Here is a 27,675-nt window from a genome sequence, read left to right as displayed (position 1 = left end):
TTTAAAGTACAGTACAGTACTTTCAAAACAAAAGCCACCCAGTGAATAAACGGTGGCAGTTTTGTGGTCTAAGTTGACTGTTATTTATAAGATGGCCATTTTTACATCAGAAGAGTAGTTCTAATTAGTTCAATGCATTATTTTTATTTTCTTTTATTTTTTTGAGACAGAGTCTGTCTCTGTCACCAGGGCTAAAGTACAGAGGCATCATCATAAGCTCACTGCAACCTCAAACTCCTGGGCTCAAGCGATCCTCCTGCCCCAGCCTCCCAAGTGCTAAGATTACAGGCGTGAGCCACCACGCCCGGCTAGTCAATGCGTTTTGATTCTAAGTATTCTCTCACACTATTATGCTGTGAACACACCCTGAGATCATCTCTTCTCAGTGATTTTGGTGAGCAAAGTCACAGGGGATCCTCTGCTGGTCAGAGGAAAAAAGGTACTTTCACAACATCCAGATGTATTCCAGTAATCGCATACCTATTTGGGTTTTGTGGGCCTAAAATACTTATTTTCTGAACAAAGCATATGAAAATATTAAAGTTAATATCGGAATTTGAGAAATAAGCTCAATAACTCAAAATTCTGAGTAAAATAATTCAAAAATTCACTTTTCTGTATCTCACTGGAGGCCCCTGTCCCTTCCACCCCCCTCGCCACGCCCGCCCGGCCGGGCCCCGTCCCCCGCGAGCCCGGGCAACCTTCAGCGCTTCGGCCCCGCGGCGCCGCTCGCTCCCCGAGGGGCGGGGCTCCCGCAGCGCGTGCGCCCGACGTATCTGCCGAGTGCACTTGACTTTTCCTCGCCCAGTTTCACTTTCTTTCCCCTTTAAGCGAGCAAGGGATTTACAGGTAGAACCACATGGGAAAAAAACACTGAGGGGCACCACGAGGCGTGCGGGGCGGCGTGCGGACCCCGGCCCCCCGCAGGCCCAGACGGCCCGCCTCCCGCCTGCCGGTGCCCGGTGCCCGGCCCACCACGCAGCCACAAACGACCTCCGTCCCGTACTTCGCGCGCTCTCCTGCACCGCAGCGGCCATCTCGCTCAGGAGCTCCTCCACGACCGCGGGTAGCGCGACGGCCATGGCGCCTCAGGGTGTGCCCACCCGAGCGGACGCAACGGCCGCAGCGCCTCCGCAGCCCGCGTCTACCGACGGATGAGCGCGGCCGCCAGCCGGGGGCGGGGCGAGACGAGAGTGGCGTCGGTGTGCGCCATTGCGCATGCGGACGGCGACGGTGGCGACTCCTCGTCGTCGCGGCCTGACCAATCCGGCGAGCGCTGGGCGCGGGGTTCGGGCGCCCCGGCCTCGGCGGGGCCCGCAGTGCGCAGAGGACGGGGCGGGAGCATGTACCGGCTCCTGAGCTGGAGCCTGGGCGGAGGCCTCTTGCGGGCCGCAGGGCGCCGGTGCAGGGGCTGCTCGGCGCGCCTGTTTCCGGGGCTGGCCGGAGGCCCGGGGCCCGAGGTGCAGGTGCCGCCATCCCGAGTCGCGCCGCACGGCGGGGGCCCGGGCCTGCTGCCGCTGCTGGCAGGTGAGGGGCGCGGGCGGGGCTGGCCGGGCGGGGAGAGGGGCGCGCGCCGGGCCCGGTGACCTCAGAGCCCCTTCTCGCAGCGCTCGCCTGGTTCTCGAGGCCTGCTGCAGCGGAGGAGGAAGAGCACCAGGGAGCAGACGAGGCCGCTGCCGAGGACGAGGCCGAGGCCGAGATCATCCAGCTGCTGAAGCGAGCCAAGGTGAGGCGGCCCCCGGGCCCTGCGTCCTGCCGAGCGCGGCAGCCTCCGTGAGCGAGGTCAAGCGGTCTGGTTGATGCGCATTACTCTCTCCACCTTACCGAAGAGGGGATGGAGGCTCCCAGGGCAAAATTGCCCAGAATGAGATTGGTCATTCGAGGGGGGATTAGATTTGACTCTAAAGCCCACAGTAAAACCGCTACAGTCTCAAGTGCAAATGAAGATGGCACCTCAGGCATCGCTGTTTTATCCAAACAAAACATCAGGAATGTTTTGTAGCTGTTTTTATCACTTAACCAGCCAAGCTGAAATGGCATAATTTTGCACATACATCGCGTCCTGAAAATGCAATTTAGTGTTGGTTATCTGATTTGATTTTTAAATTTCTTTTTCACCACATCCTTTTTTATATTCTCTTCTCTACTCCCCAAGTTATCTCATCTCTTTCACTGGGCTAAATACTGATTTGATACCAACAGCGTCCAAATTTGTATTCCCAGCCTGCAGTGTGCCACTGACATGCCATCTCCACTTTGAGACCTCACCTACTTCTCATATTTAACATGCCCGGAACTAAACTCTTGATCTTTAATGCCTCTCCAATACATTCTTTCCATTTTCTCTTCACTACCATCAGTTTTTCAGCCTAGTAACCTCATAATTATTCTTAAAATTGTGGTACCTTAACCATTGCCTCCCAGTACACTTACAGTACAGCAACAATTCCTGTTGCCAGCAAATTCAAAATGTTTCTCAAATCTGCCCCCTTTTCTCTATCTCCCCTGCTGTTGTCACACCAGTGCAAACCATCACTGCCACCGCCAGCACTCTAGTAGTCTTTCCTGCCCTCCTGTCACCCTACAATCTATTCTCCATGCAGCAACCATAGTGATCTTAAAAAAAAAAAAAAATGTAAATTGGATTACATCACCTCCTTGCCTGAAAACTTTGAATGAGTTCCCACTGCATTTATGATAAAATACGAACTCCTTGCCTTGGTCTGCAAGACCCTACGTGGTCTAAACCAGCCTCCTTTGCCCACTCAGTTGGCAATGATCCTGTGGCTCACCATCCTTGCTTCATCTGTTTCCTTGCATTTCTTCTGAAAAACCATTCTCTTCAGCTTATAGGGGCTTCATTCATTCTCCATCCTGTGGGTCATTCTCCCCAGTTCCTTATTTGGTTGACTCATTCTTATGCTTCCTCCCTCAGTTCAACTGTTACTTCCTTGGAAGTCTTCCCTGACTCCCATTTAGAGGAGACACTTACTACTACTTTCCACTGCTTTTCCTCACAGCTTTTATTAGTTGAAATTAAGCTTACTTTTCCTGCATGGTCACCTCCAGCCTGTAGGAAGAGAGAAAGACAGGATGGAGGACAAGCAGCTTCCTTATAAAGTATGACTAATCACATTCTTTCTGCCTGCATCTCTTGGCCAAAACCTTGTCATATGGCCACACTTAGCTGCAAGGGAGGCTGATCTCTCTGTCACCTCTGTAGACAATGCCTGGTGCATAGTCGGAATTCAGTAAATGTCTGATGACTGAATGAGTAGCTTCCTTCTGTGTATTGGGATGTATAATTATCCACTTCTGTCTGGTAGCACATGCATCTGCTTTCTTTATATTTCATCTTCTATTATTTTATCTTCTCTTTTCAGTTGAGCATCATGAAAGATGAACCAGAAGAGGCTGAGCTAATTTTGCATGACGCTCTTCGTCTTGCCTATCAGAGGAATAACAAGAAGGCCATCACTTACACTTATGATTTGGTAACTCTTGTAGCCAGTCTGAGCTACTGATGAGGAAGGGTGGATGCCAGGGAAAGGTTGTTAGTTCTGATTTATATTCCTAACCTTCAGGATGTCCTAAAACTCTTTTTTTTTTTAAACTAAGTTTTCTTTTGGTTTCAATTTTTTTACCCTTAGGGTGTCACTTACATAAGACCTCTCAATTCCAGACCAAAAAGAAACCAATATCATTAGCATTTCTTTCTTCAGTGATGAGAGGACCTGGATTTGATTTGTCAACAAAGTATGTGCAAGCATTTACTTCTCACACCATTGCTGTATTGTGTTTCTAGCAGATTAATTGGTGACATACTTTTCACTTTGAACTATTTTTGTATTTAGAGGGTGGAAGCAAAAGGGCATCTTTAGTTTAAAGGTTTTAAAATAAGTGGGAACACAGCACTCTAAACTGAAAAACAATTTGTAATTTGCTTTCAGATGGCCAACTTAGCATTTATACGGGGTCAGCTTGAAAATGTAAGTAAATCACTTTGTAGTATCTTGAATTTGTGAAGGATTAAACCTCAGGGGAATTATAACAGTGGGGTACAAGCTAAGCTACTGTAACAAAGAGACCCCAAAATACAGTGACTCGAACAGGATAGAGATGTATTTCTCTTTAGTGCATTAGTTCTTCCAAAGACAGAAGGCAGGTAGGTATAGGCACCTTTACTTTCTGGTCCAGAAGCCCAGGTTCCTTCTAAAATAGTCCTCATCTGCATGGGTTAGTTGACTCACCTCCAGTCTGTAGGAAGGAAGAAAGAGGATGGAGGGCAAATTAAAATATGATTTAAAAGTTCACATTCCTTCTGCCTGCATTTCTTGGCCAAAACTTTAATCACATGACCACACCTAGCTGCAAGGGAAGCTGATCTGCTAAAATTGAGGAGATTCTATAACTAAAAAGATGGAGAGGAGAGTTAATATTGGGGACACTTTGCAGCCTCTGCCACAGTGAGTTTGGATGAGAGGTTTAAGGTACAAAGAGGATGTGGGGTCCTGATATTTTGATCTGTTTTCCCTTCACAAGGGTACTTTTTTGTGTGCGTGTGAGTGTGTATGTATATGTGTTTTACAAGGAGTGATGCATCAGACTGGTACTTAAGAATCCAGGGTCATATAAGATAGTGGGGCCCAAGTAAAAGAAAAATCTTTTCCTTACTTTTAGGCAGAACAGCTTTTTAAAGCAACAATGAGTTATCTGCTTGGAGGAGGCATGAAGCAGGTAAGGACACTGCCTAGTACCAGCCTCTCACTGAAGCAGTTTTCACAGTAGTCTTGCTTCCTGAAAACAAGCCCCCATCCCCCATTGTGTGCTTTGGTCAAAAAAGGTGGATTTTTTTCCCTTCTAGATCTGTATAACAATTGCCAGTCTTTCACTAATACCACAGTATGGTCGCTAAGGAATTCACAGTTGGTTAATTCCTCTAAAAGAATAAAGACTATGGCTCTGTGGCCAAAGTCATTCTAGAAGTTGATCTGAAATATTCCACGAGAAAATTTTGCTTGTCATGAATTTCCTTCATTTGTCTTTCTCCCAACAGGAAGACAATGCAATAATTGAAATCTCCCTAAAGCTAGCCAGTATCTATGCTGCTCAGAATAGGTAAGTATAGTCAGAATCTAAGTGTGGCAGCAGCCAGGGAGTAGGGATATGGGCAGAAAACTTTGACCCTGGGATGTTATATAATCTTCATTTACCTGCTGATCATCTGGGTCTTGAAAATTTGGTGTCACACTCAAAGTGTTCCATACCTCATCATTGCAGTTATCAGGCTTTTCCAGTTTTGCCCCTGCTGTTTCCGTTAGTCTGCTGCCTGGGGCACACGGCTCATGTGGCCAGCTGCATGACAAATCTAATCAAGTTTTCTGTTTCTGCTTGAAGTGGGAAAGGAAGTTCAAGTTAGAACTTTAGTTTAGCTCTTCCTAGAAGAGGAGGAAACAGTGTAAAAGCTGCTGGTTATAATTTACTTTGAAGAAGTCATTTTGCTAATATAACTATCAGCAAAAGAAGAAGTTAGGTGTAAAGCTGAAGATGAAAGAGTTGGTATAGGAGTATCTAAGTGGCTTATTCAGTAGACAGTGTTTTTACAGCATGTAGATGATCATATAGTTAGGTTTTAGGAGGGAAAACATCTAGGAGTAGAGGGGAGACCTTTGGAAAAGTAGGACAGGAAATAGGTGCTATTGTTAAAATAGCGGTTAAGTCTACATTCTTACAAAGAAGAAAAAACCTGTCAGCTACATGAGAAGGCTTTAGAAAATAGTTTAGATGTGTGCCAGAGGCCAGGAACACCGTTGAGTGAGTGCCTTTCATTCCCTGTCAGTCTCTCTAGTTGGAATTCAGAAACGAAGTATCTAGGATATAAGCAGAGAACTCCTCTAGAGAGTTATATTTTGGGGTGAATTTTGGGAGAGACCTAGGACTTGCTTCCCTTAGGTTTCTAGTTGCTGCAGAAATTGGTGCCAGAAGTTTGGAGTGACATCAAGCCTGATGCTGTAGAATGGGTGCCCATCACGGACAGAGGCCCTGCTACTGTTCCTGCTTTCATAGTCATCAGCCCCTTTGTGCTCATCAGGACCTATTCAGCCTCCTTGGATTTTGACTGACTAAGTTAGAACTTCTGAGGGCCTTTGACTTCAGGTCTTTTGAGAAGCTTTGAGCTTGGCCTATGCCAGGGAGGACTGCAGCTTGATCATTCTTGGAGGATGAACACTGTTGAGTAAGACGAAGTCATAGTCTTATAGAGGTGAAGGCTTGTGTAGCAGGCAGTAATAATTAGCCTCTTAGTTACTCTGTAGTTTTCATTTTGTTTTATTAAGAGAAGCATGAGACCAGAAAAGTCAGCCAGATCCTAAGGCTTAGAAAGGCTGATATGAGTTAGGAAGGGAGTTTTGTAGACCTTTTGATCTGACTGAGAGCATCCTGTGGGCAGCCTCCACCCGCCCAGTGTCCTGGCTGGAGAGGGTTCCTCTTCCCAAGGTTTGGGTCTGGGGAAGGAAAGGGATGCTTCTGTTCTTCTGAGAGTAGAGTAGAACAGTGGAGCCATTAGTTCTCCCCTGGCAAAGCACTAGAAGAGAAAAGATGAGCTTTGTGTTGCCACTTTTAGTAAGAAACTAGAGCCCAAACTGAAGAACAAGAACCAAAGCTGAGTTCCTGAATGAAGGAATTCTGTCATGTTCCTCGGAATCTCTTTATACAAACCAGCAGAGTCAGCCTGCATGCTTGGGTTGACTGAACCCTCTCTAGTTGACTAAGGGTCCAGGGCTACAGAGTTGGCAAAATGCCTTCTAGTGCCCTAGCTAGAGGTTCCATTTCTTTTTTTTTGAGGCAGAGTCTCACTTTGTTGCCCAGGCTAGAGTGCTGTGGCGTCAGCCTAGCTCACAGCAACCTCAAACTCCTGGGCTCAAGCGATCCTCCTGCCTCAGCCTCCCGAGTAGCTGGGACTACAGGCATGCGCCACCATGCCTGGCTAATTTTTTATATATATATATATATATATTTTAGCTGTCCATATAATTTCTTTCTATTTTTGTTTTTTTTTTAGTAGAGACGGGGTCTCGCTCTTGCTCAGGCTGGTCTCGAACTCCTGAGCTCAAACGATCCGCCCGCCTTGGCCTTCCAGAGTGCTAGGATTACAGGCGTGAGCCACCGCGCCTGGCCTAGAAGTTCCATTTCTATAAAAGAAGCTTTTCTCAAAGACTTAGAGCTTGGAAGAAGTATAAAGTGACTAAAGCTCCCCAGAAGCTGTCTGAGGTTAGCAGTTGAATCCTCAGTGCAGGGTGGCCTGAATCTCCATTCAGGCTTGTGTTGCTTTGAACAGATGTAAGGCTTTCACATGTGGGGAAACCAACTCACTGGAGACTTAGTGGGAGGTGATGAAAACTGCTGGTGATGTCAGTTATTAAAATTATGGCAGCATTCCTAGCTATTTATGTTACATTAAATGGATGACTTAAAAAAAAAAAAAAAAAACTTCTGAGAAAAGGCAGATTGACACCCCTTAGAGACTTTAAGCAAAATTCCCTCTTCCCATTTTACACTTCGTTACTGATCATGCTTAAATCTAAGCTGGAAAAATGAAGATAAAAGAGTTTATGAGAAGTAAATGGCCAATTACTGATCTTTGCTTTACAGACAGGAATTTGCTCTTGCTGGCTATGAATTCTGCATTTCAACTCTAGAGGAAAAAATTGAAAGAGAAAAGGAATTAGCAGAAGACATTATGTCAGGTAGGAAAGCTAACTCTTTTCTGGACATTGCCTTTTCTCCACAAGGGGCTTTACTATTTCACATTGAGAAAGGGAAAGATACTTGAATCGGGAGAGGGAGAGTTATCCATTTTGGAAAATAAGTGGCTATTTTTAAGGTCTCAGCAAAGAATTTGGAATAAGATGTTTGTTTTGTTTAAAATACTTGACCACTGTTTTGGTGGTGTTTTTTTTTAAAATCCCATTGGTGACATGTTTATGATTTATCTGTTAACTTTTAGTTACATATAACCTCTGTAAAATTGGGAAGCAGAAAGGCAAGGTCTTTTTCTTATGTCTTAGTTCAGCTACCAATCAAAAATGCTAATTGTTGATGATTATCTTTTGACCCTAGATATACAGCAAGTTAAAAAAAAATAAGAGAAAGAAGCTCATGTTTTTAACAGTTCATCTTTGCTCATTATGGAGGCTAGGAACAGAATGGGATGGGCAGGAAGCTCTCTAGTTCTCGACCATTTGGTTTTCTTAAGTTGGTTTGAAGTATTGGGGAATTTTCAGATCTGACATTTATTTAATAACTCATTTCACACCTCTTTGCCAAGACTAGCAAGATGCTAGGGGTACAGCAGTCAACTCTATTGTTGTTAATGTAATATACCTTGAAAGAGATGTCTGTATCCAATTGTTTTCCAGTTCTTCTCTTGAACATACAGTAGTGCCCTCTTATCTGCAGGTAATGTCCCAAGACCCCACAGTGGATGCCTGAAACCGTGGATAATACTGAACCCTATATACACTGTGTTTTTTCCTATACATACGTAACTATGATAAAGTTTAATTTATAAGTTAGGTACAGTGAGATTAACATCAATGTCTAACAATAAAATAGAACAATTTTAACATACTGCTGATTTCATGGATAGAAGATTCATTCTTATTGTAGCTCTTAGCAATCTCAGCACACGATTTTTTTTTCTTAAATCAAGAGCTTTCATCTTTTCACTTAAAGAGAGCACTTTGTGGCTTCTCTTTGTTATATCTGAATTGCCAGCATCACTGCTTTTGTGCTTTGTGGCCATTAGTAAGTAAAGTAAAGATTACTTGAGCACAAGCACTGCGATACTGTGAGTTTATCTGATAACCGAGACAGCTACAAAGTGACTAAGCGACTAACAGGTGGGTCGAGTATACAGCGTGGGCACACTAGACAAAGAGATGATGTACGTCCCGGGTGGGGCAGAGCAAGACAGTGCAAGATTTCATCATGCTACTCAGAATGGCATGCAGTTTAAATTGATGGATTATTTCTAGAATTTTCCATTTACTATTTTTGGACCACGGTTAACTGCAGATAACTGAAACCCTGGAAAGTGAAACTGTGGATAAGGAGGGACAACTGTACACTAATTTTTGTTCTCCATTACTCCACTGAACCCACCTTTATTAGTCACCAAATCCAATAGTCATTTCTCAATCCTTACTCATTAGCAGCTTTTACTCAGTTGCTTACTATCTCCTACTGGAAACATTTTCTCTTGGCTTTTGGGACACCTCACTGGTCTCCTCCCGATGTCTAAATGTTGGCACGCCTCAGAGCTGTCTGCAGCCCTCTTTTCTTTTCTCTCTGCCCTCATACCCTAGGAAGTATCATTTAGTCTCATACCTTGTAACTATTAGATTTATGCCTTCAGCCCCAACTTGTTCCTCAATGGCAACTTATAGGTGTGATTGCCTCCCTGACATCCTAACTTGAATGTCTGATGGTCATTTCACACTTAACATGTCCAAAATGGGTCCCCTAATTTCTGCCACGCACAGACTTATTTCTCTACTGGTCAGCCCCAGTCTAGTAACTGGTGCCAACATTTACCCAGTTGCTTTGGCCAAGAACCTAAGAATCGTCCATGATTTCTTCCTCATTTCTCTTACCTAATCTATCAGCAAGTTATATTGGATGAACCATCAAAATACATCCTGTCAGATCACATCTCATCTGGTTACCCTACCACTTTGGTCCAGGCCATGATTGTTTCTTGCCTGGATGCCTGTAATCGTCTTCCAGGTTTTCCTGCTTCCTTCCCTTCACTCCCTCACACAATCAAATATCCATGCAACAGGCAGTGTGATCTTTTTAAGACCTTGTGTCTTTGCATCACCTTTGGAATAAATTCAGAGCCACCGTGTGGACCTGTGAGGCACTGTGTGATGTGGCCGCACCACCTCCTGCTCTCCCCTCTCATTCCACTCTCAACACGCTGGTCTCCGTCTTGCTGTCCTTGCACGTTCCAAGCCCTGTGCTAGCTCAAGGCCTTTTACTTGATATTCTTGACGTTCCCTCTCCCATATCTTCCTCTGGCCAGTTCCCTTACTTCATTCAGGGCTGTGTTCAAATATCACTTGCTCAGAGAAGCCTACCCTGACAATCCTCTCTTCCCACCTTAGTGTCGCTTTACTCCTTTATCCTTCACTTTTCTTCATCACACTTGAAAGTAGAGGGGTGTGTGTTATATGCTTGTGTTTGCTTTGTCACTAAGAGTATTTTTATATATTTTTGGTCTTTATAAATTTTTGGTCTTTGTCTTCCCTATCGAAGAGGGATAGAGACCTCATCCATTTTACTCACTGCTAAATGCTCGGTACCTAGAACAGTGCCTGGCACATAGTAGAGGCTCAATAATTATTGAATGAAAGAACAAAAGACCCAACAAAGACCAAAAGTAAATCCAGTTTCAGTGCAGTGTGGAAGTATTTTAAGGAAATCCACAAAAAGTGTAAAAACAAGTCTAGCAGTGAATTAAGTGACTTTTGAACTATTCACACCCTTGCTGTCTTTCATGTATAGCATTGACTGTAGTTTCTTAACAATGTAAAGCTATTTTGTTTTGACTCCAAAAGTAATGCCAGTTACTTACCACTGAAGAAAATTTTGCAAAGCACTCAGAAGAAAGTAAAGATCATCTACTGTTTGTTTTTAGTGTGTCTTTTCAGGCTTTTTCCTCCCTGTGCTATTTGCATTTTAAGAAATAAATTGGGGATCACATTGTATATTATTACTTTGGAACTTGATTTTTTAAAAATTTAGTAACATATTGTGCTAAAACCTTTTTTTTCCCAGGCAAAGGAATTCTTATTGGACAGAACAAGCAAGTTTCTATTCTAAACATTTTTACATTTTACTAGTTATGCAATATAGGAAATGTGTTATTACATTAGTCTTCACTTTTTCTAGAGAAGAAATAAATTCCTACTCAATTTTGAACAAGCAAATCCATTATCAAATGCATGACTAACTCTATCCCAAAATGACATTACTTAATATCACATTAAAAACTTTGTCTAGGGTAATTAGTTTATTCTCTAGATATATATGTACTTACTGAAGAAATGCCCATAAAGAATTAAGTGAAAACTTCAGTTACAAAGCAGTCTAGTTAAGAGAAGCCTAATTTTCTAAAATATGTAGATTAAAGATAGGCATACATAGAATAAGGGCTGAATAACAGATATCAGAATGTAGACAGCAATTCTTTCTGCTTGGGAATTTATATTTTGTGTTTTTCTCAATATTGTAAAATTTTTTATAACAAGTTTTTATTTTTCTTTTTAGAATTAATTTCTAATATTACCTATATATTATAAAAGGTCAAATAGTATTACAAGACTTAATTTAAAATAGCATTTCCCTGTAATCCCAGCACTTTAGGAGACCAAAGTTGGGAGTATTGCTTGAGGCCAGGAGTTCAATCAAGACCAGCCTGGCAACATAGCCAGATCCCACCTCTACAAAATATAAAAAATTAGCTAGTCATGGTGGTGTGCACCTACGGTCCTAGCTACTTGGGAGGCTGAGACAGGAGCATCTCTTGAGCTCAGGAGTTTGAGGTTGCTGTGAGCTACGATCGTGCCCCACTGCACTGTAGCCTGGGCGACAGAGCAAGACCGTCTCTAAAAAGTAAAATAAAATAGCATTTCCTGGCTACCTCACCCCATCCATTTTCAACTCTTAACCAATTTGTTCTGGTATTTACTTTCACAGTTTTAAATAACATACAAAATTGCTATTTCTTGGTTTATTATTTTCATAATTGACTGACTTTATGGAAAAGTGAAGATTTGGTGCAGGTTCTGGTTGAGTCTCCATTATGAATATATAAACAGTGTCAGTTGCTGAGCCAAATAACATGATCACAGAATTATATTTCCTTTTATGTATAACCTTTTTTCCCCTCTGGAGTCAACTAACTTTTTTTGTTGTTTGTTTTTATTCTTCACTTAGCTATCTTCAATTCCTAAGTTTTTCCACACTTATCGTTGGCATAGCTGGCCATAGGCAGTCTTCATCTTCCTTGCATGTGCTTGGTCACTTACCACTTTTTTCTTGGCTTTTCATCTCCCACAATTTTTTAATATCTCTCATCTCCCTTGATTCTTGACTTTTATTATCCTTGTAGCTTTTTATCTTTTTCATCTCTTAACTTTCATTTTAGTGATATTTTCAGAAGGAGTATAGGGAAATGCATGTGTTCAGTCCAGAACGGTAGATTTATATAGTAGTCTAGTCTTATGTTAATGGACATCATGATGTCCAGACCTGTTTCTTTAGAGTAGATTCTTAGCACTGAAATTTCCAGGTCAAAAGTTGCACGTTTTAAGGTTGTTGATGACTGTTGTCAAATTGCCCTTGAAAGGACTGTGTTAATTTACATTTCCTGGTTTTGCTCCTCATTCACTTTGTTACTTTGGTCAAATTAGTTAATCTCTATGTGCTTTGGATCCTCAGTGATTAAGAGTAATACTCTCATAGGACCTTTAGGAGGGTTGAGTTAATATATATAAATCTTTTAGAATAATGCATAATATACAGTAGCTGCTCAAAAAGTATTAACTTATTAGTTTTTATTATGGTGGTAAGGCTGTGTACCCCTTCTTTCCCAAACCCATTAATTTTTATAACCTTTGTCAGCTTAATGATGTGGTTTTAATGCATTATCTGGTATTTCTTTGAGAAGCAGTGTGGTTTATCTTTTATTGGTGCTTTTTTGTAAGGATATTAACCTTTTGTCTCTTGGGTTCCCCTCTGTATTTGTGCTTAATAGAGGTTTTTTTTTAATGAAAAGGGAATGTGAAACTAACATTTGTATAGTTTAAAGAATTATGAAACCAGGCAGTGACCTAGCATTACCAGTACCTTTGAAGTTCTTCGTACCCAAGATACTACTCTTCCGAATCCTGTCTGTATCACTTATTTGCTTTTTTTAATTTTTACCTCTGTGTCCCTTAAGATATCATTTAATTTTTGCATGTTTCTTTTTAAAATTTATATAAATGAATCACATAGTATATATTTAGTTTAAGGCATTTTTATGATGTGCATGAGTCTTTAATCTTTTTGGAATTAGGTCTGAATTCATTTATGTTTATTTCCTTTCCTTTTGTTAATGTTTAATCAAGTAGCTATTCTGTCCCAGGTATTGTTCTGGGATTCAAATAGCAGCAAATAAGGCAAAAGCCCTTGCTCTTCTACAGCTTAATGCTTAGAAAGGTATTTTTTAACCTTGAAATCAGATAAATATTTGCCCATCTTTCTTTCTGATCCTCTGTTTTTTTCCTTTTCTTTATTTCTAAACAGTTTTAACATTTAACTTTTTAATACATGTAAAATTTATCTTGGTGTGTGAAGTTGGTAGCTAATTTCTTAAAGATAATAAATCATTATTATATACGAGTTATTAATAGTATATACTTGGGCTTCTTTGAGAGTTTTCCAATTCTTATGTATCATCTGATAAGTCTTATACAGTATACATTGTTTGAATTATGTGGATTATATATTTGAGTTATATGGTAGTATAACTGTCATATGCTCCTTTTGCATAATTTCTTCCCATTTTTCACTAAATTTTCACATTAATTTTAGATATTTTCCACATGAATTTTAGAATCATCTTGTCAAGTCCCCAAAGTACTTTGAGACCGAATTATTAGATTTACATTATATTCAGTTAGTTTTGGGAGATTGCTGTCTGAGTAAGTTAGCATACTTTTGACTACAAATAGTAAGTTAGGTTAAACAGTAAGGACACATGATATCTCAGGTAACTGGCAGTTCAGCAATAGGGGGCAAGCTATTGAGTTAGCTTGATACGTGGTTCACTGAAATCATGAAGCATCGGGTTCCATCCTTCCTCACTCAGTGAGTTGCTTTCTCCCCGTACTCCACTTGTGGTTGAAAAGTGACTATAGCAGTTCCCAGGAATCTCATACAGAAATGGTAATGTCCTGAGGAAAAGGAGACTTCTTTGCTGTTTCTCTTGGGATCAAGGTAATCTTTCCTGGAAGTCTCCAAGTAGATTTCTCCATACTTCTCATTGGCTGGAATTGGGTCACATGGCATTCCTAACCTAGTCCTTGGCAAGAAAAATGGGATTATCATTATTGGCTAAAACTGATGTATCCATTTTTAAATGAGGATGGGAGTCCCCTCTGCTTGAGTTATGTGAGAAAAGAACAGATACTGAGACAAATAGCTGCTCTACCAGCAAAGGCAGATCTTTGTAGTATTGAATCTTCCTACTGAGGAACGTGGTATAGCTCCTGCTTATAGTTTTTTTCGTATAGATGTGACAGCTATTTATTAAATAACTGGCCACTTTACTGAACTCTTTGCTTTCAGTTGATATTCACACTATTTCCAGACTTCAATCATGGTACAGGTTGAGCATCCCAAGTCTCCCAAAATCCGAAACTTTTTGAGTGCCCACATGACACTCAGAGGAAATGCTCATTGGAGCATTTTGGATTTTCAGATTTGTGATGCTCAACAGTATGTAAAGCAAATATTCCAAAATCCAAAAAAATCTGAAATACTTTTGGTCTCAAGCATTTTAGATAAGGAATATTTAACTGTAATTGTTTCCTTTCAGGTAGTTGTACTTCTATCTCACTCTCCTGCCTTTATTAAACTTAGTTCATTGGCTGTACCTTTAGATCAATAGTAGATAATAGTGGTGATAGGCACCTTAGTCTTATATCTAATTTGGTACCAAACTATATGAATAATTATTATATTATATATCCAGAGCAGACCAGGCTTGCTTGTAGATTATTCAGTACCTATATACTGCTATATAGTATTTAATGCTAATATTTATAACTTTGGCATTTATTTTCTTATGTGAGATCCACAGTTTATTTCTTGTATTGTCATTGTAGGATTCATTAATGTGATAAAATTGGGATGCCTTCTGTATATTCTGTTCTGGAATAGGTACGGGATATTGCATTGGAATGATCTGTTCCTTGAAAGTCGTAGTATCTATGATACCATATAGACCAGATCTCCTTTAGAGTTCATTCTCTGGCAGCTTTTTTCTTCTTTCTTGATTACTCATATATTTTTTCCCATTTTCTTTATTTAATTTCAATACCTAGAACAATGCCAAGCACATAGCAAGCATAAATAGCTGTTAAATAAATGAATGCATGGGAAAGAATTTGAGAGAGCCATTGATTTCCTAGAGGAACTTTCTCAAGGAATTATTTTTTTTAAGCATAAGACACGATACTTTTGTGAGATCATATTCTTTTAACAGTTCATAATTTTATGGATTTGTTTCTTTTTAAATTAGTAAAAAGATGCCATTGATTCCTTCCTCCTTTCCTTGAAAGTCTGCATTCATTTTCACATTTTATTTATTTATTTATTTATTTATTGAGACAGAGTCTCGCTCTGTTGCCCAGGTTAGAGTGAGTGCCGTGGCGTCAGCCTAGCTCACAGCAACCTCAAACTCCTGGGCTTAAGCGATCCTACTGTCTCAGCCTCCCAAGTAGCATTTTCACATTTTAAATAATCAAACATTTCTGGAAATTTGAAGTATTTTTGGTGACATATTATTTGGTTTCATTAGTGCTTGCAGTCTGGGGCCTGAGTTCAAATTCTGGTTCTGCCACTTGTTAGCACTGCTACTATGGACAAGTTATTTAACTTCTCTGTTCAAATACTAGTAGCACCTACCTCATAAAGTTGTTATGAGAATTATATGCTCTAGGACTGTGACTAGTACTCATTAAGCACTATATGAGTTGGTGGAAGATAATATATTTGTTAACCTAATTTATTACATGGTATGGCTCCTGTATTTACCACTCCCAAGTTATAAAGGACCTTCCTGGCTATTGTATTCATAGTTTCTCTTGGTTTTTGCTAATTTTGTTGATCTATTCCAAAAGCCAACTTTTGGTTTCTTTAGTTTTCTTTTATGGCTTTTCTATTTTCTGTTTCACTTATTTCCACTCTAATCTTTATTATGTCTCTCCTGCTTGCTTTGGGTTTATTTTGCTTTTTTCTAGTTTCTTAGGTAGAAGATTAGGTTATTGATTTAAGATTTTTCTTCTTTTCTAATACAGGCATTTACAACTATAAGCTTTAGCTGCATCCCATACATTTTAGAATGTTGTTTTGATTTTCTTCTTCTTCTTCTTTTTTTTTTTTTTTGAGAAATTATTTTGCTCTGTTGCCGAGGGCTAGAGTGCCATGGTGTCATTACAACTAACTGCAACCTTAAACTCCTAGCCTCACGCAATCCTCCTGCCTTGGCCTCCAAAAGTGCTGGGATTACAGACGTGAGCCACCATGCTTGCCTGTTCAAGTCTTTTGTATCATTACTGATTTTTGTCTAGTTTTAGACAAAGTTTTGTCATGATCTTTTTTGTTTATATATATATATATATATATCTGTGCTCTGTTTAAACAGTCCCAGATATATACTTTATTGTGAATTATCCCTTCATCAGAAAAATGATTTTTCCCTATTTAAAGTATTTGTTAAAAATTCTTGTTTTACATTGTCTACTATATCTTACTCTTAAACTTTTCTGAGTCATTTTTCATTGTGTTTTTTGTATAAGGCTATGGTTGGACTTTTTAGAACCTGAGTATCATTGTCTTGTGATAGAAAATCATTTTTAAAATTAATATTGAAAGTGATACTTGATCTAATTTTGCATTTAAATAAATGCTTTGGGTTGGGTGCGGTGGCTTATACCTGTAATCCTAGCACTTTGGGAGGCCACGGCGGGAGGATTGCATGAGGCCAAGGAGTTCGATAGTAACCTGGGCAACATAGAGAGACCCCATCTCTACAAAAAAACCAGAAAAATTGGTGGGGCAGAGTGGCATGTGCCTGTAATCCCAGCTACTCAGGAGGTTGAGCCAGTTGGATCGCTGGAACCCAGGAGTTTGAGTTTGAGGGTGCAGTGAGCTATGACAATGCCACTGCACTCTAGCCCAGGCAACAGAGGACACCCTGTCTCCAAAAAAAAAGCTTTCCATTTTTGGGACTTCCTTTATTTTCAGTCCCTCCCTATAGGGACTTTTCCTTCACTAACCTCCATTTATATTTTAGAGGGAAGGCATATATATTACTTTCAGTTGTATAAGGAGTAAACTAAAAATTTCTTCAAGACACATTAGACTCATTTGAGAAAAAAACTTTGTTTTCAGTTTCTTCTGTAATATTTTAGCATCTCTTGCATTTCCCTTTTTCCCTCACTTGTTTATTCTCTATGATCTGGAATTTAAGAGTTAATGGAATTTATTGCAGAGAATTCTGAAGCCAGCCTATTTGCCATGTTTTGTAGGTAGCCTGTTTTATCCTGCCTGGATGCTTTGTTAGAGTCAGAAATTATAGCAGCATAAGGTTAGGTTAGTTCATGAAAATTGCCTGGTCCATGGTGAGCCTTCATTTTTAAGATATACTTGTGAGCTTCTGTAGTCTGTCTTTGATTATTGCTTCTGTTCTATTTGCTCTGGAATGTCATTAACCTATATGTTGGCCTCTCTTTTGTCTTTCTTATTAATCAGTTTTCTCATCTATATTTTAGGAATTTCTTCAGTTTGTATTCCATTATTCAGAACAGTTCTGTGCTTTTCTTTTTCTGATGTATTTTTTTAAATAAGAGATTTCAAGCAAAAGTAAAATGTAGAGAATTTAACAAATACCTATATACCTTCCCTTCAGCTTGGCCAGATTTCAGCATTTTACCACATTTACTTCAGAATTTTTTTTTTTTTTTTGTACGTTTAAACCCTATGTACTCCTCCCTGCGTAGAGTTACCTATCCTGAAGTTGGTCTTGTTTGCCTACTTGTAATATTTGTATATGTCGACAAACAATATACAATAGGTTGAATATATTTTTAAAATTTATATGAATGGTGTCATACTGTACAATTGTTTCTGCTATTTGCTTTTTTCAGTCAACATTTTGTGGAGATTTATCCATGCTGATTATTAACACAGAGGCCTTGTTTGCTTGCCAAACTGTATGTCTGCTGAGTTGCACCTGTCTAGAAAGGGTGACTTCCTCTAATTAACACATTAACTGCCACGTCAGTTGTATTTAACTCATGCTAGTTTTGAGCCTAAGGCCTGGTCAAGCAAGCATATGAAGACTCAGTTCTCCAAAACAAATTCAATAAGTATGTTATGAATCACATACAACTCAAGTGGCATGCAGTGTAAAAACTGATTCTAGTGCTGCATGAATTGTATATAACTCACCCACAGAAAACAATAAAAAATAAAATTTTCATTAAATTAAAAAAGATCGTTTTGTTTTTGAAGTTTTTATTCTATTTTTGTGATAAAACACCATGGCCCCAGGGAAAAAAGGTTTTTTTTTTCCTAGTGTGGCAGTCAGTGTGTTAATCCACTGGGGTGAGGGGTGAGGTTGAGCCTTTTTTCCACTCTCACAAGAGGTTATACAGGCTAGAAATGGCCCTGTCTGGTTCATTTACTACAATTGTGGTACAGTATTCCATTGTGTGATTTATACTACAGTTCTTCTGCTGGACATGTAATATTGCTCTATGTTTTGCTAGGGAAAATACTTCATTGAATATTCTTGGACCTGTGTCTGTGTACACAACTTCAAGATACTCCCTGGAGTATGTACCTCAGAGTGGAATTGATTAGAGTGCATATACCAAATTGCTTAACAAAGTGGTTTTACCAGTTTACACTTTCACTGTCAGTGTATTAGTGTTGTTGCTCTCTGCATATCCTCGTTATTGTCAGACTTTTTGATAATCTGGTGGGTTTTAAAAGGAATTTCATTGTGGTTTCAGTTAGTGAAATAGAACATCTTTTCATGTCTTTGTTGGCTATTCAGATTACCTGCTCTGAAAATTGTTTCTTCATATCCTTTTGCTTATGTTTTTGAAGGGTTGTCCTCAAATGATTTCTAAGAGTTACTTATTTTATAGTTTTGTGGGTTACCTATCTCTTCATTTTAGGGCATTTAACATAGGTTAAAATTTGGATGTTAATTGAATCTTTTGATATTTTTCTTTATATTTTGTGTTTTCTGTCTTGTTTGATTTGTGATGACATCTCAAGTTTTTGTAAATTCATTGGTGCTAATATTGTTTAATTCTATATAATTAATTTTTACTTTCATTATATCTTTTCCATATTTAGTTCCATACCTTTAGGTTTTTAATTCTTTTTGTTTATTCGTTCAACCATTCAGTGCTTGTTACATGCCAGACACACTAGACACTGAGGTACAGCTACAAATAAAACAGTCACTGTCTCATGGAGCTCCGTTTCTAGTGGTAGAAGGACACATAATTTTTTTTTTTTTTTTTTTTTTTTTTTTGAGACAGTGTCTCGCTCTGTTGCCTGGGCTAGAGTGCCGTGGTGTCAGCCTAGCTCACAACAACCTCAAACTCCTGGGCTTAAGCGATCCTCCTGCCTCAGCCTCCCGAGTAGCTGGGACTACAGGCATGCGCCACCATGCCCGGCTCATTTTTTCTATATATATTTTTAGTTGTCCAGCTTATTTCTATTTTTAGTAGAGATGGGGGTCTCGCTCTTGATCAGGCTGGTCTTGAACTCCTGAGCTCAAATGATCCTTCTATCTCTGCCTCCCGAAGGGCTGGGATCACAGGCGTGAGCCACTGTGCCCGGCTGGAAGGACACATAATAACACTATCTAGTAAGTGGGTATGTCCCAAGATGACTAAGTGCTGTGTAGATACGCTTATGAAGGAATATGTACACAGGGAATGTGCTGGAGCAGCATCCTGTTTTACAGAGGGGTCAGGGCAGGCCTCATTGGTAAGAAACCTAGAGGATGGGAGGGAGGGAATAAGCCAAATGGCTGCCAGGGAGGGACAGGCAAAGGACAAGTGTGCAAGGCCCTGAGGTGGAGCATGCTTGACTTACAAGCACATGCTTTCCACTTTGGGTTTCAGCTTCTAATTTCTAGTTCTTAGGATTTCCTTCTCTTGGGAGCTCAGCTATGCATGTAAAAGATGTTATATTTTATCTAACATTTCCAAGGTATTTGAAGCAGAAGGGTTTCAGATTATCACATACAGCCTTAAGTTAGAGTCTGCTTTACTCTCTTAACTACATTTAGTGCCTTGGGAAGTGCTGATCAATTGACTAACAAAGAGATTTGGTTTAGCAGAAATTCTAGGATGTTCCTGGAACTTGGGAGCAAATATCTTTAATTTCAAAGCCCCCTATAGATGTTGTTATTGTCGGTTGGGGGACAGGGGAGAATTAGAGATGGTTCTTTTACTAATGGATCATCTGCACTGTTTTTATAATGCATGTAAATGTTCCAGTACTTTACCAAATACTTTTTTAGTCTGTATTTATATAAACCTAATGGGATATACTGATAAATTAAAGATACCTAGCCATTCTTATATTCATTCTTGTATGTAAATGATGCTTGGTCATCTTCTTAGTACCTTTGAGTATTCCATTTGCTAGTATTTTGAGTAAAAATTTCTGTAATGAATTCTGATTATAGTTAACTCATCTTTTTCTGTGATTAGAAATTTATGAAAGAATTATTTATAATTTAAGTTTGAAGAATAAATATGCTTCAGGTTCAAATAATACTTTGGGGGTTCTGTACGAACAATTCCAATTTATTTCTCAGTTATTAAAGCTGATTTTCTCTTATCTAACTCTGAACAGTTTTTATGTTAATATTTCAAGAACCATGATTAAATAAATTACTTAGAAAAGGAACTCTTTTGGGAGGACTTTATTAAATCTGTGAAATTTTCTCTTAACTTGGCAGTACACTAAAGATTTTCTTATGGAGCCTTTTTTTCTTACAAGTTATATTATAGCACATTTGTTTATCAAAAATATTTCCATTTTTATTGTCAGAATGTGCTATTAACTTAAAATTAAAAATACTTAATGAAAAAATATTATAACTAAAATTGTACCTCATTAATTATGTTTTCTAAAAAACTGTACTGCCTTTTCTTCCACTGTACTACTTATTTGATGACGGGGGTACTATATTTCCACTAGAATTGCTTGTCATTTTATTCTTATACTTTTGAAGTGATACCATTGAACATGTTTGCTAATTGTAAAATGTAAAAAGAGCATATTTTTTAAAAGTATAGAAACATTTAAAGGGAATACATATCCCAGAAATAAGATTTAGCAGTCATTTATGGAGCATATGGTATCCAGCATTGGAATGATCAAACAGTGTTCTGGGATATTTTTGGTATGTGGTTAACATTTTTCCTCGTCTTGAAATATTCTCATAGAACATGGCATTTAGTAGCTGTGTGATATTCTAAATCTTATCCAATTTATTACAAATTACTTATCTTCTTGGACTTGTTTGTACTTGAAGGGACAGAGTTTTATCTCCATTATATAATCATTTGTCTCACAATACTTAATATTGTTACTTTATAAGTTTTTGCTTAGTGTTTTAAAATGTGTTCATAGTTAGACATTTTTTATTTTAATATTCCCTTTGAATAGAGAATATAGTATTTTTACATGTGGTATTCACTGGTGCCATCTTATGTTTTGCTTTTTTATATGGGTTATTGTTTAGAAATTAATACATTTTATATTTATAAAAATTTTCATGTTATATTTCTGTGAAAATAAATTTGTAAGGCAGTCTATTTAAAACTACTCCTAATTTCATTTTAAAAAGATGATTATTGGCCTTTTCTGTATAACTAAGCAAAAGCAACTATTTTAACTTTAGATTTCTACTTAAAGAAGAAAAGTTTAAATTTTTCACTTTCACCCTCTTGTTATTCCAACAGTTATCCTCATCCACTACAACTACATTGTTTTACTTAAACTCTCCAATAACTGGTCATAGTGTCATTTGGTAATATTTGTAGTCTTAAATGCTGTATGTCATTTGCAATAGTTCTTAAAAGTGAAAATATGGAGGGAAAGGGTTTGATATAATAGCTTTGCTGGTAAATAAACCCAACTGAACATAACTACTTGAGTGTCTAATAGTTTTGTTACACAGATTATTTGAGGTAAACCTCTTTTTTTAGTCCTTTATGTGAACATTGACTTTCCACTGAGTTGTTTGCAGAATTTCCATATATTCTTGCTCATTACTGTTTTTCCATTATTTGTATCATCCTTCAGAAGTCTTTACTTGTATAAGTTGATACTGGTTACTGTTCTCTAGTTCTTTTTATATGGTATTAGGTGTTCTTAAGTTTTTTCTTTTTCAGACATTGTGTAGTCAATTCTGTAATGTGTTGAAGGGTGCTACATCATTGTGGCCTTTATTATTTGAAAAATGGATTAACTTTTTAAAATTTTAATTGTTTAAATTTGGCTTGTGACTTTCCATTTCAGGATTCTGAGTGTTCTCTGGTTTCTTACTGCATTGTCTTTTTATACCTTAAAGGTTTTTCATTGTTCCTAGACTTTTTGTTAACTCATTCTTTGGTTTTATCTTCATCTGAATATTATTAGGTTCAAACTGAAAATACTACTCTACATTTTAGTTGACATGTGGACTCAGTCTACATAACTGGGGGAAGTTCCATGATTCCAGCTAGTCTGGCGTATGTCACTTAATTGGATGGTAATCCACCAAAATTGTCTCCTTTCAGTGTAAGGTTAAGAGTACATCTAAGTGACATGAAACATTCAGTGGGTCCCATACTGTTAAAATATTTGATAACAGTGACGATTTGGATAGGTTGGCTAATTCTCTGCCTTGATTTTACATCCCAGCAATGCTCTTCTCTCTTTAGCGGAAGACAAAGCCAATACCCACCTCCTCCTGGGCATGTGCTTAGATGCCTGTGCTCGCTACCTTCTGTTCTCCAAGCAGCCATCACAGGCGCAAAGGATGTATGAAAAAGCTCTGCAGATTTCTGAAGAAATACAAGGAGAAAGACACCCACAGGTAAGGGAGAAAACATTAGAAGAGGGACTATATAAAATAAAGGCTTCAAAATTGAAGGGGTGAAATGCCACACTCATTGGGAAGAGAAGCAGCAGATGGTGCTAGTTTGAGGAGGAAGTCCTAGATCTTCTTCCTCATGCCCCAGTCTCTTCATTTTCTTACTACCAGTCCCCCTTCCTCCAACTACTTGTTTCAAACAGGATTTGGGACTGCTGATCGATTACTGGGTCTGCCCACAACTTTTTGGATGAGTCATGGTTACTCAGCAGACCAACCTTTCTACAAGGCGGGTCTAGCCAGGCTCCCTTGCACTTTTGTGGCTTCAAAGGACACAGTGTAGCATTTCAGAGTGGGGCCTGTAAACCCCCATGAGAACCGTATAAGGAACTGGTTAATACATGAATATCCTTATTTTCCTTGCTCCATAGTTAAAGTGGCAGAAGGTGGGGAAGGAAGGAATGAAGGACTGCATTAAAAAACTTTTAAACCACTGACATAGTACAGAATTTAAGTACAGCATGTAAAGCTTTATCTTAGAACACTAAACACAATAAAGTCATCTGGGTCTCTTCTCTATCAAAGTTAAAGGAGTGGATCACTTTGTCTGAATACCTGCTACCTGCAACATAGGACACAAAAATTTAACTGAAAGTGTCCCAAAGCTGGGGTAGTAGTTGGGTAGGGCATGTTTTGAAAGAAAAGGGAGTTTGAACTATGAATTATCTCTGGGAAAGGGATTTAGGACTTATTACAGAGCCCCTTAATAGAGTATACTTGAGGAATTTAAAAAAAAGGGCAAGCATGGAATTCAAATCACCAAGCACTAGAATCATGGGGCTTACAGCATGGCTTCAGTAGGGAAGAAGGTATAGAAGCCTGCCTCTCAAAGTCCCCAAATTTTAAAAACTCTAGTGGGCATTTTCCTAAAATAGATGATGTATTTCTTCTTTTAGACGTGCCTCGGGGTTACCAGCAGGAATGACAATGCAGTAAGGGGCCAGAGGCAATCAAACCATAGGAGACTGGCTTCTCAAAATTGCTGAACCTTAAATGGGGTCATACAGCTCCTTTTGCTGTTATTTTTCATTTGGTGCTTCCAGTTTGATAATTAGTTGATTAACAAATGATGTTCATCCTGTTTCCTAATTTCTAGATTTATATCTTTTTCCAGAGGATCACATTGACCACCGTACAATTGTGAATAACAAATGCCCACAATTTGTTAAAGGCTGGTACCCCTCACCTTTATGGAATGCTAGGAAGGATGAAATAAATCTTAAGAGTATATTTCACAGTTTGGCAAACTCCTGGTTAAGATTCCGTGTTGATGTGTTTTAAAAAGCTGTCTTTTCTTTTATATATAGACCATTGTGCTGATGAGTGACCTGGCTACTACCCTGGACGCACAGGGCCACTTTGATGAGGCCTATATCTATATGCAGAGGGCATCAGATCTGGCAAGACAGATAAATCATCCCGAGCTACACATGGTGCTCAGCAATCTAGCTGCAATTTTGATGCACAGAGGTAGGTAGCAATGGAAACTTTACTGACTTGCTTTAGGGAGGGATGCCTGGATTTATAAATTTCTGAAATGGTGTGTAGGGAGGGCAAGGGGCAATGAGGAAACTGCTAAATGAAAAGGCTGGTTGAATAAGGGCAGAAAAAAATAACGTACGTTGGGCTGAAGTACTGCTGTGTGCAATTCACATAACTTCTGTATGCCTGCACTAGCCTGTTGAAACACATCAAGCTAGAGAAAACCCTGTAGTGACAGCACCTTATTTCTGTAGTACTTTACAGATTTCTAAACATTTTCACAATTACAGTGTGTTTCTCATAGTGCTCCAGTGAAGCTGGTATGATAGGGAATATCAGTCTGACGTACATTTCTGAATGTCAGCACACTATGCCATACTGCTCAGGGCTTCAGCCATAATTTTCAGGTCTGTTACATGTACTGCCAGTAGTGAAATCCTTGGCTAATCAAGGGCCTAAGGGTAGAGTGGGATGGACAGTTAGGAACCCCACATCACTCAGTGGGTTGGAGTTCTACACCTCGGCCAGTACCAGTCCCTCTGTGCCAGCTTGTCAAATGAGGTTGAAATGAAGCAGCCACCAGTCTGCTGCTTACTAAGCACACAGTAAATTAGACCTGTATCCTCATTAGTGCCTTCCCTTCAGAACCACTTTGAAAACATGTTTTCTTCTTATTGTCCCTTCTCTCTGGGTTATTTTAGAACGATATACACAAGCAAAAGAGATCTACCAGGAAGCATTGAAGCATGCAGAGCTGAAAAGAGATGAGATTTCTATACAACACATCAGGGAAGAGTTGGCTGAGCTGTCAAGAAAAAGTACACCTTTGACTTAATTTTATCAAGCTCTAAATCCATTCTTGCTGTAGGGAGAATAATTTCTAGTAACCCAGAAGAATTGCTATTATCCTAGTCTCTGTGGCACCCAATCAATGGCTTAAATCCTTTGTTCTTGATATTCAGGTTTCCTCAACTTAGTTTTGGTGAAGGACAGGTTGTATACACTGCCATTTTTGTTTTTTAAAGGAAAAACACTTTCAGTCCTGACTGATTATGACCTTTAGGACTGCTGTCAAGTGATGTTTCAGTTGTGACATACGATTAGGTGCTGCTCCTGCCAATCTAAGTATAATATAAGAAGGGCTGGTTTTTCTCTAGGGTGTGGGTGTGTTAATTCAGCCTGGCATTTCTACCAGTAAGATTTTGGCTCACTGATTTGCTGCCCTTGCTTCTCTGACTCTATCAGTATCTGACAGACAGACCAGAAGTACCTGTCTCAAGGCAAAGGGGAATTATGGTGAGTTGTTTTTCTTATCATCTATTTCATGAGCACAGTATGGGGTTTAATGCATAAAGGAGGAAAAGTAGTATCTTAATTTGTCACCAGCATCCAGCACGCAGTCTTAAAGTGGGATTTAGGCACCTGAAGCCATAGCACCCATTTGATTGGAAGTGAACCATATGTATCTAGTTATACATAACTATTAAAAAATGGGGGTGGGAGAAGGTATGATGTAAACTCTTGTCTGTCAGTGTTACCTGAATACCTGGCTTCCTTTGCAACCTTGGTCACCCAGCTGAGCCATCTCAAGTACTCTTTAAAATTCAGCCTGCACTGTAAACCTCTGACTCAGAATGGGGCTCTGCAACTGTAGTATTTAAAAACTCCCAGTAATTCTGATCTGTACCACTGGTATAGTAGAACTACTGACCTAAATCCTAGTCCTGGCTTTTTGATCTTGAATTTCAATATCCTCATCTGTAAAATGAGATTATTTTTTAGCTGTGGGAGAAGGTATTTAGTCAGATGACTTTAAATGAATAGACTGCTATGTTGAAAGAGCTTATCACACTGCCTCAAACATAGATAGACATTCTTACCTCAGCAGTCTTACAAATAAATAGTTTTCTAGTACCATGAATGAATACTAATATTGTTGGTTTGCCTGTCAGGTGGGATGTGAGTGGGACTGATAAACTGATATTTTTGGTTTGTATGTACATACTGGAAGAATCTTTTCATAATAAACTAGAAACTATACAACAATGTTGTTATGTATTCCAATAATCTTTGAGTTTCTCATAAAAAATAACTTATTGAAGAATTAATGAAATACCAAAAATCCTGAGGTAAAAATCCTCGGGGATTAGACTGAAACTAGAATTTTGTATTTTGCAGATGTAAATTTCTTTGTCCTGTTTAAGCTCATATGTTATTTAACCACCCAGCTAATTCCTTTAATCAAGTTAGAGAGATGAGATATAATACAAATCAGATTGAGTTTCAGTGCAACCCAGTCTTAATGGTGATTTTTTTTTTTTTAAATTAATGTCAACCACTCACCTTCTGCACTGAAAATGTTTTTACCTTTTCACAATTGTAGGGGTTACTGAAAGTTAGGTTTTTTTACTCCCAAGTTTTATTTATTTATTTTTAATCCTCCACAGTGATTCAGAGCTCACAGTCCCATTGCTGGAAAAACTGTGGGAGTTTTCAGAAGGAAATTCTCTTCCTGTGGGTGTTCTCTATACAGTCCATCCACACTGTCATAAAACAAGGCAGTGACGCCAAAGGACTGATCCTGTTTACTGACCGGTCTGAACTAAAAAGTGCAGTGTTCAAAATGGTGAACATTAAAAAATTTTTTTTTCTAGGACTATTGTAAAACAGCGTAAGACTTAACTGTACTATGTCACCAGAGTTTTCAGGACATAAATATTTTTAAAATAGAATCACACAGCATACCAAAATCAAAGGATTATGAAATTTCCAACCATAAACAAGCACAAGAAAATTGGCTGTCAGAATACATCTATGAACAATATTAGGAAGACTTTAATTTAGTTCTGGGTGCCAAAAAATCATGTGTGAAGATACAGTACCAGAACACTGAAATCTCAGCCTGTAAAGAATATTATGCCTGGGTTTGCAGCTAACTTTACCAAGTCACCAGTGACCTTCAGTGCTGTGCTTACCGTTTAAATCATGGTAAGGTGAACCTCCATGGGTAAGCCATGTGAGAATTTTGTCCTTTCACTGTTTTGCACTAAAAAATGATTTGGATTGTGTCTCCCATTCTGAAGTTTCTTCTCCAGGTGATGATAGATGGAATCACGTGCACATGCACTGTGATGAGGACGGAGTGAGTGGTTCACAGCAGCTCACCTTGGGGTCCTCAAGTG

General features: G+C 39.0%; 2 protein-coding genes across 5 annotated transcripts in view; one reads left to right on the top strand and one right to left on the bottom strand.

Annotated features, from left to right (window-relative positions):
- Positions 1–1,203, bottom strand: part of ZSWIM7 (zinc finger SWIM-type containing 7) — a 28,251-nt gene extending 27,048 nt beyond the window's left edge. For 2 of the 3 annotated variants that reach the window (XR_006739410.1, XM_045569442.1), the window contains exon 1: positions 1,007–1,168. Coding sequence is in view for 2 of the 3 variants with exons in the window: in XM_045569442.1 (XP_045425398.1) it covers positions 1,007–1,082 (76 nt within the window). In the remaining variant the exon portion in view is untranslated. Of the gene's footprint in view, positions 1–1,006 lie in introns of all 3 variants that reach the window. The other variant, XM_045569441.1, reaches the window with a different exon arrangement.
- On the top strand, positions 901–26,539 carry TTC19 (tetratricopeptide repeat domain 19). Of its 2 annotated transcripts, XM_045569438.1 has the most exons (11): positions 1,220–1,527; positions 1,608–1,726; positions 3,384–3,494; positions 3,951–3,989; positions 4,681–4,737; positions 5,057–5,118; positions 7,651–7,745; positions 22,800–22,954; positions 24,319–24,481; positions 25,195–25,311; positions 25,739–26,539. In XM_045569438.1, exons 1-11 carry the CDS (start codon positions 1,344–1,346, stop codon positions 25,819–25,821), a joined length of 1,185 nt encoding a protein of 394 aa, XP_045425394.1. In that variant the 5' UTR covers positions 1,220–1,343; the 3' UTR covers positions 25,822–26,539. The 2 variants fall into 2 exon arrangements, with proteins under 2 accessions (XP_045425395.1, XP_045425394.1); XM_045569439.1 differs by having other exon boundaries at positions 901–1,527; positions 25,195–26,539.
- The last annotated feature ends 1,136 nt before the right edge of the window (positions 26,540–27,675 follow it).

This window comes from Lemur catta, chromosome 15, assembly GCF_020740605.2.
Source record: "Lemur catta isolate mLemCat1 chromosome 15, mLemCat1.pri, whole genome shotgun sequence".
Classification (NCBI taxonomy): Eukaryota; Metazoa; Chordata; class Mammalia; order Primates; family Lemuridae; genus Lemur; species Lemur catta.
This window is presented reverse-complemented; position numbering and strand designations above follow the sequence as displayed.

Coding starts and splice junctions, on each gene's coding strand:
- TTC19 (XM_045569439.1), top strand. CDS start 1,155: ATGAGCGCGGCCGCCAGCCGGGGGCGGGGCGAGACGAGAGTGGCGTCG. Junction 1,727..3,383: donor AGCTGCTGAAGCGAGCCAAG/GTGAGGCGGCCC, acceptor TTCTCTTTTCAG/TTGAGCATCATGAAAGATGA. Junction 24,482..25,194: donor TGCAATTTTGATGCACAGAG/GTAGGTAGCAAT, acceptor GGGTTATTTTAG/AACGATATACACAAGCAAAA.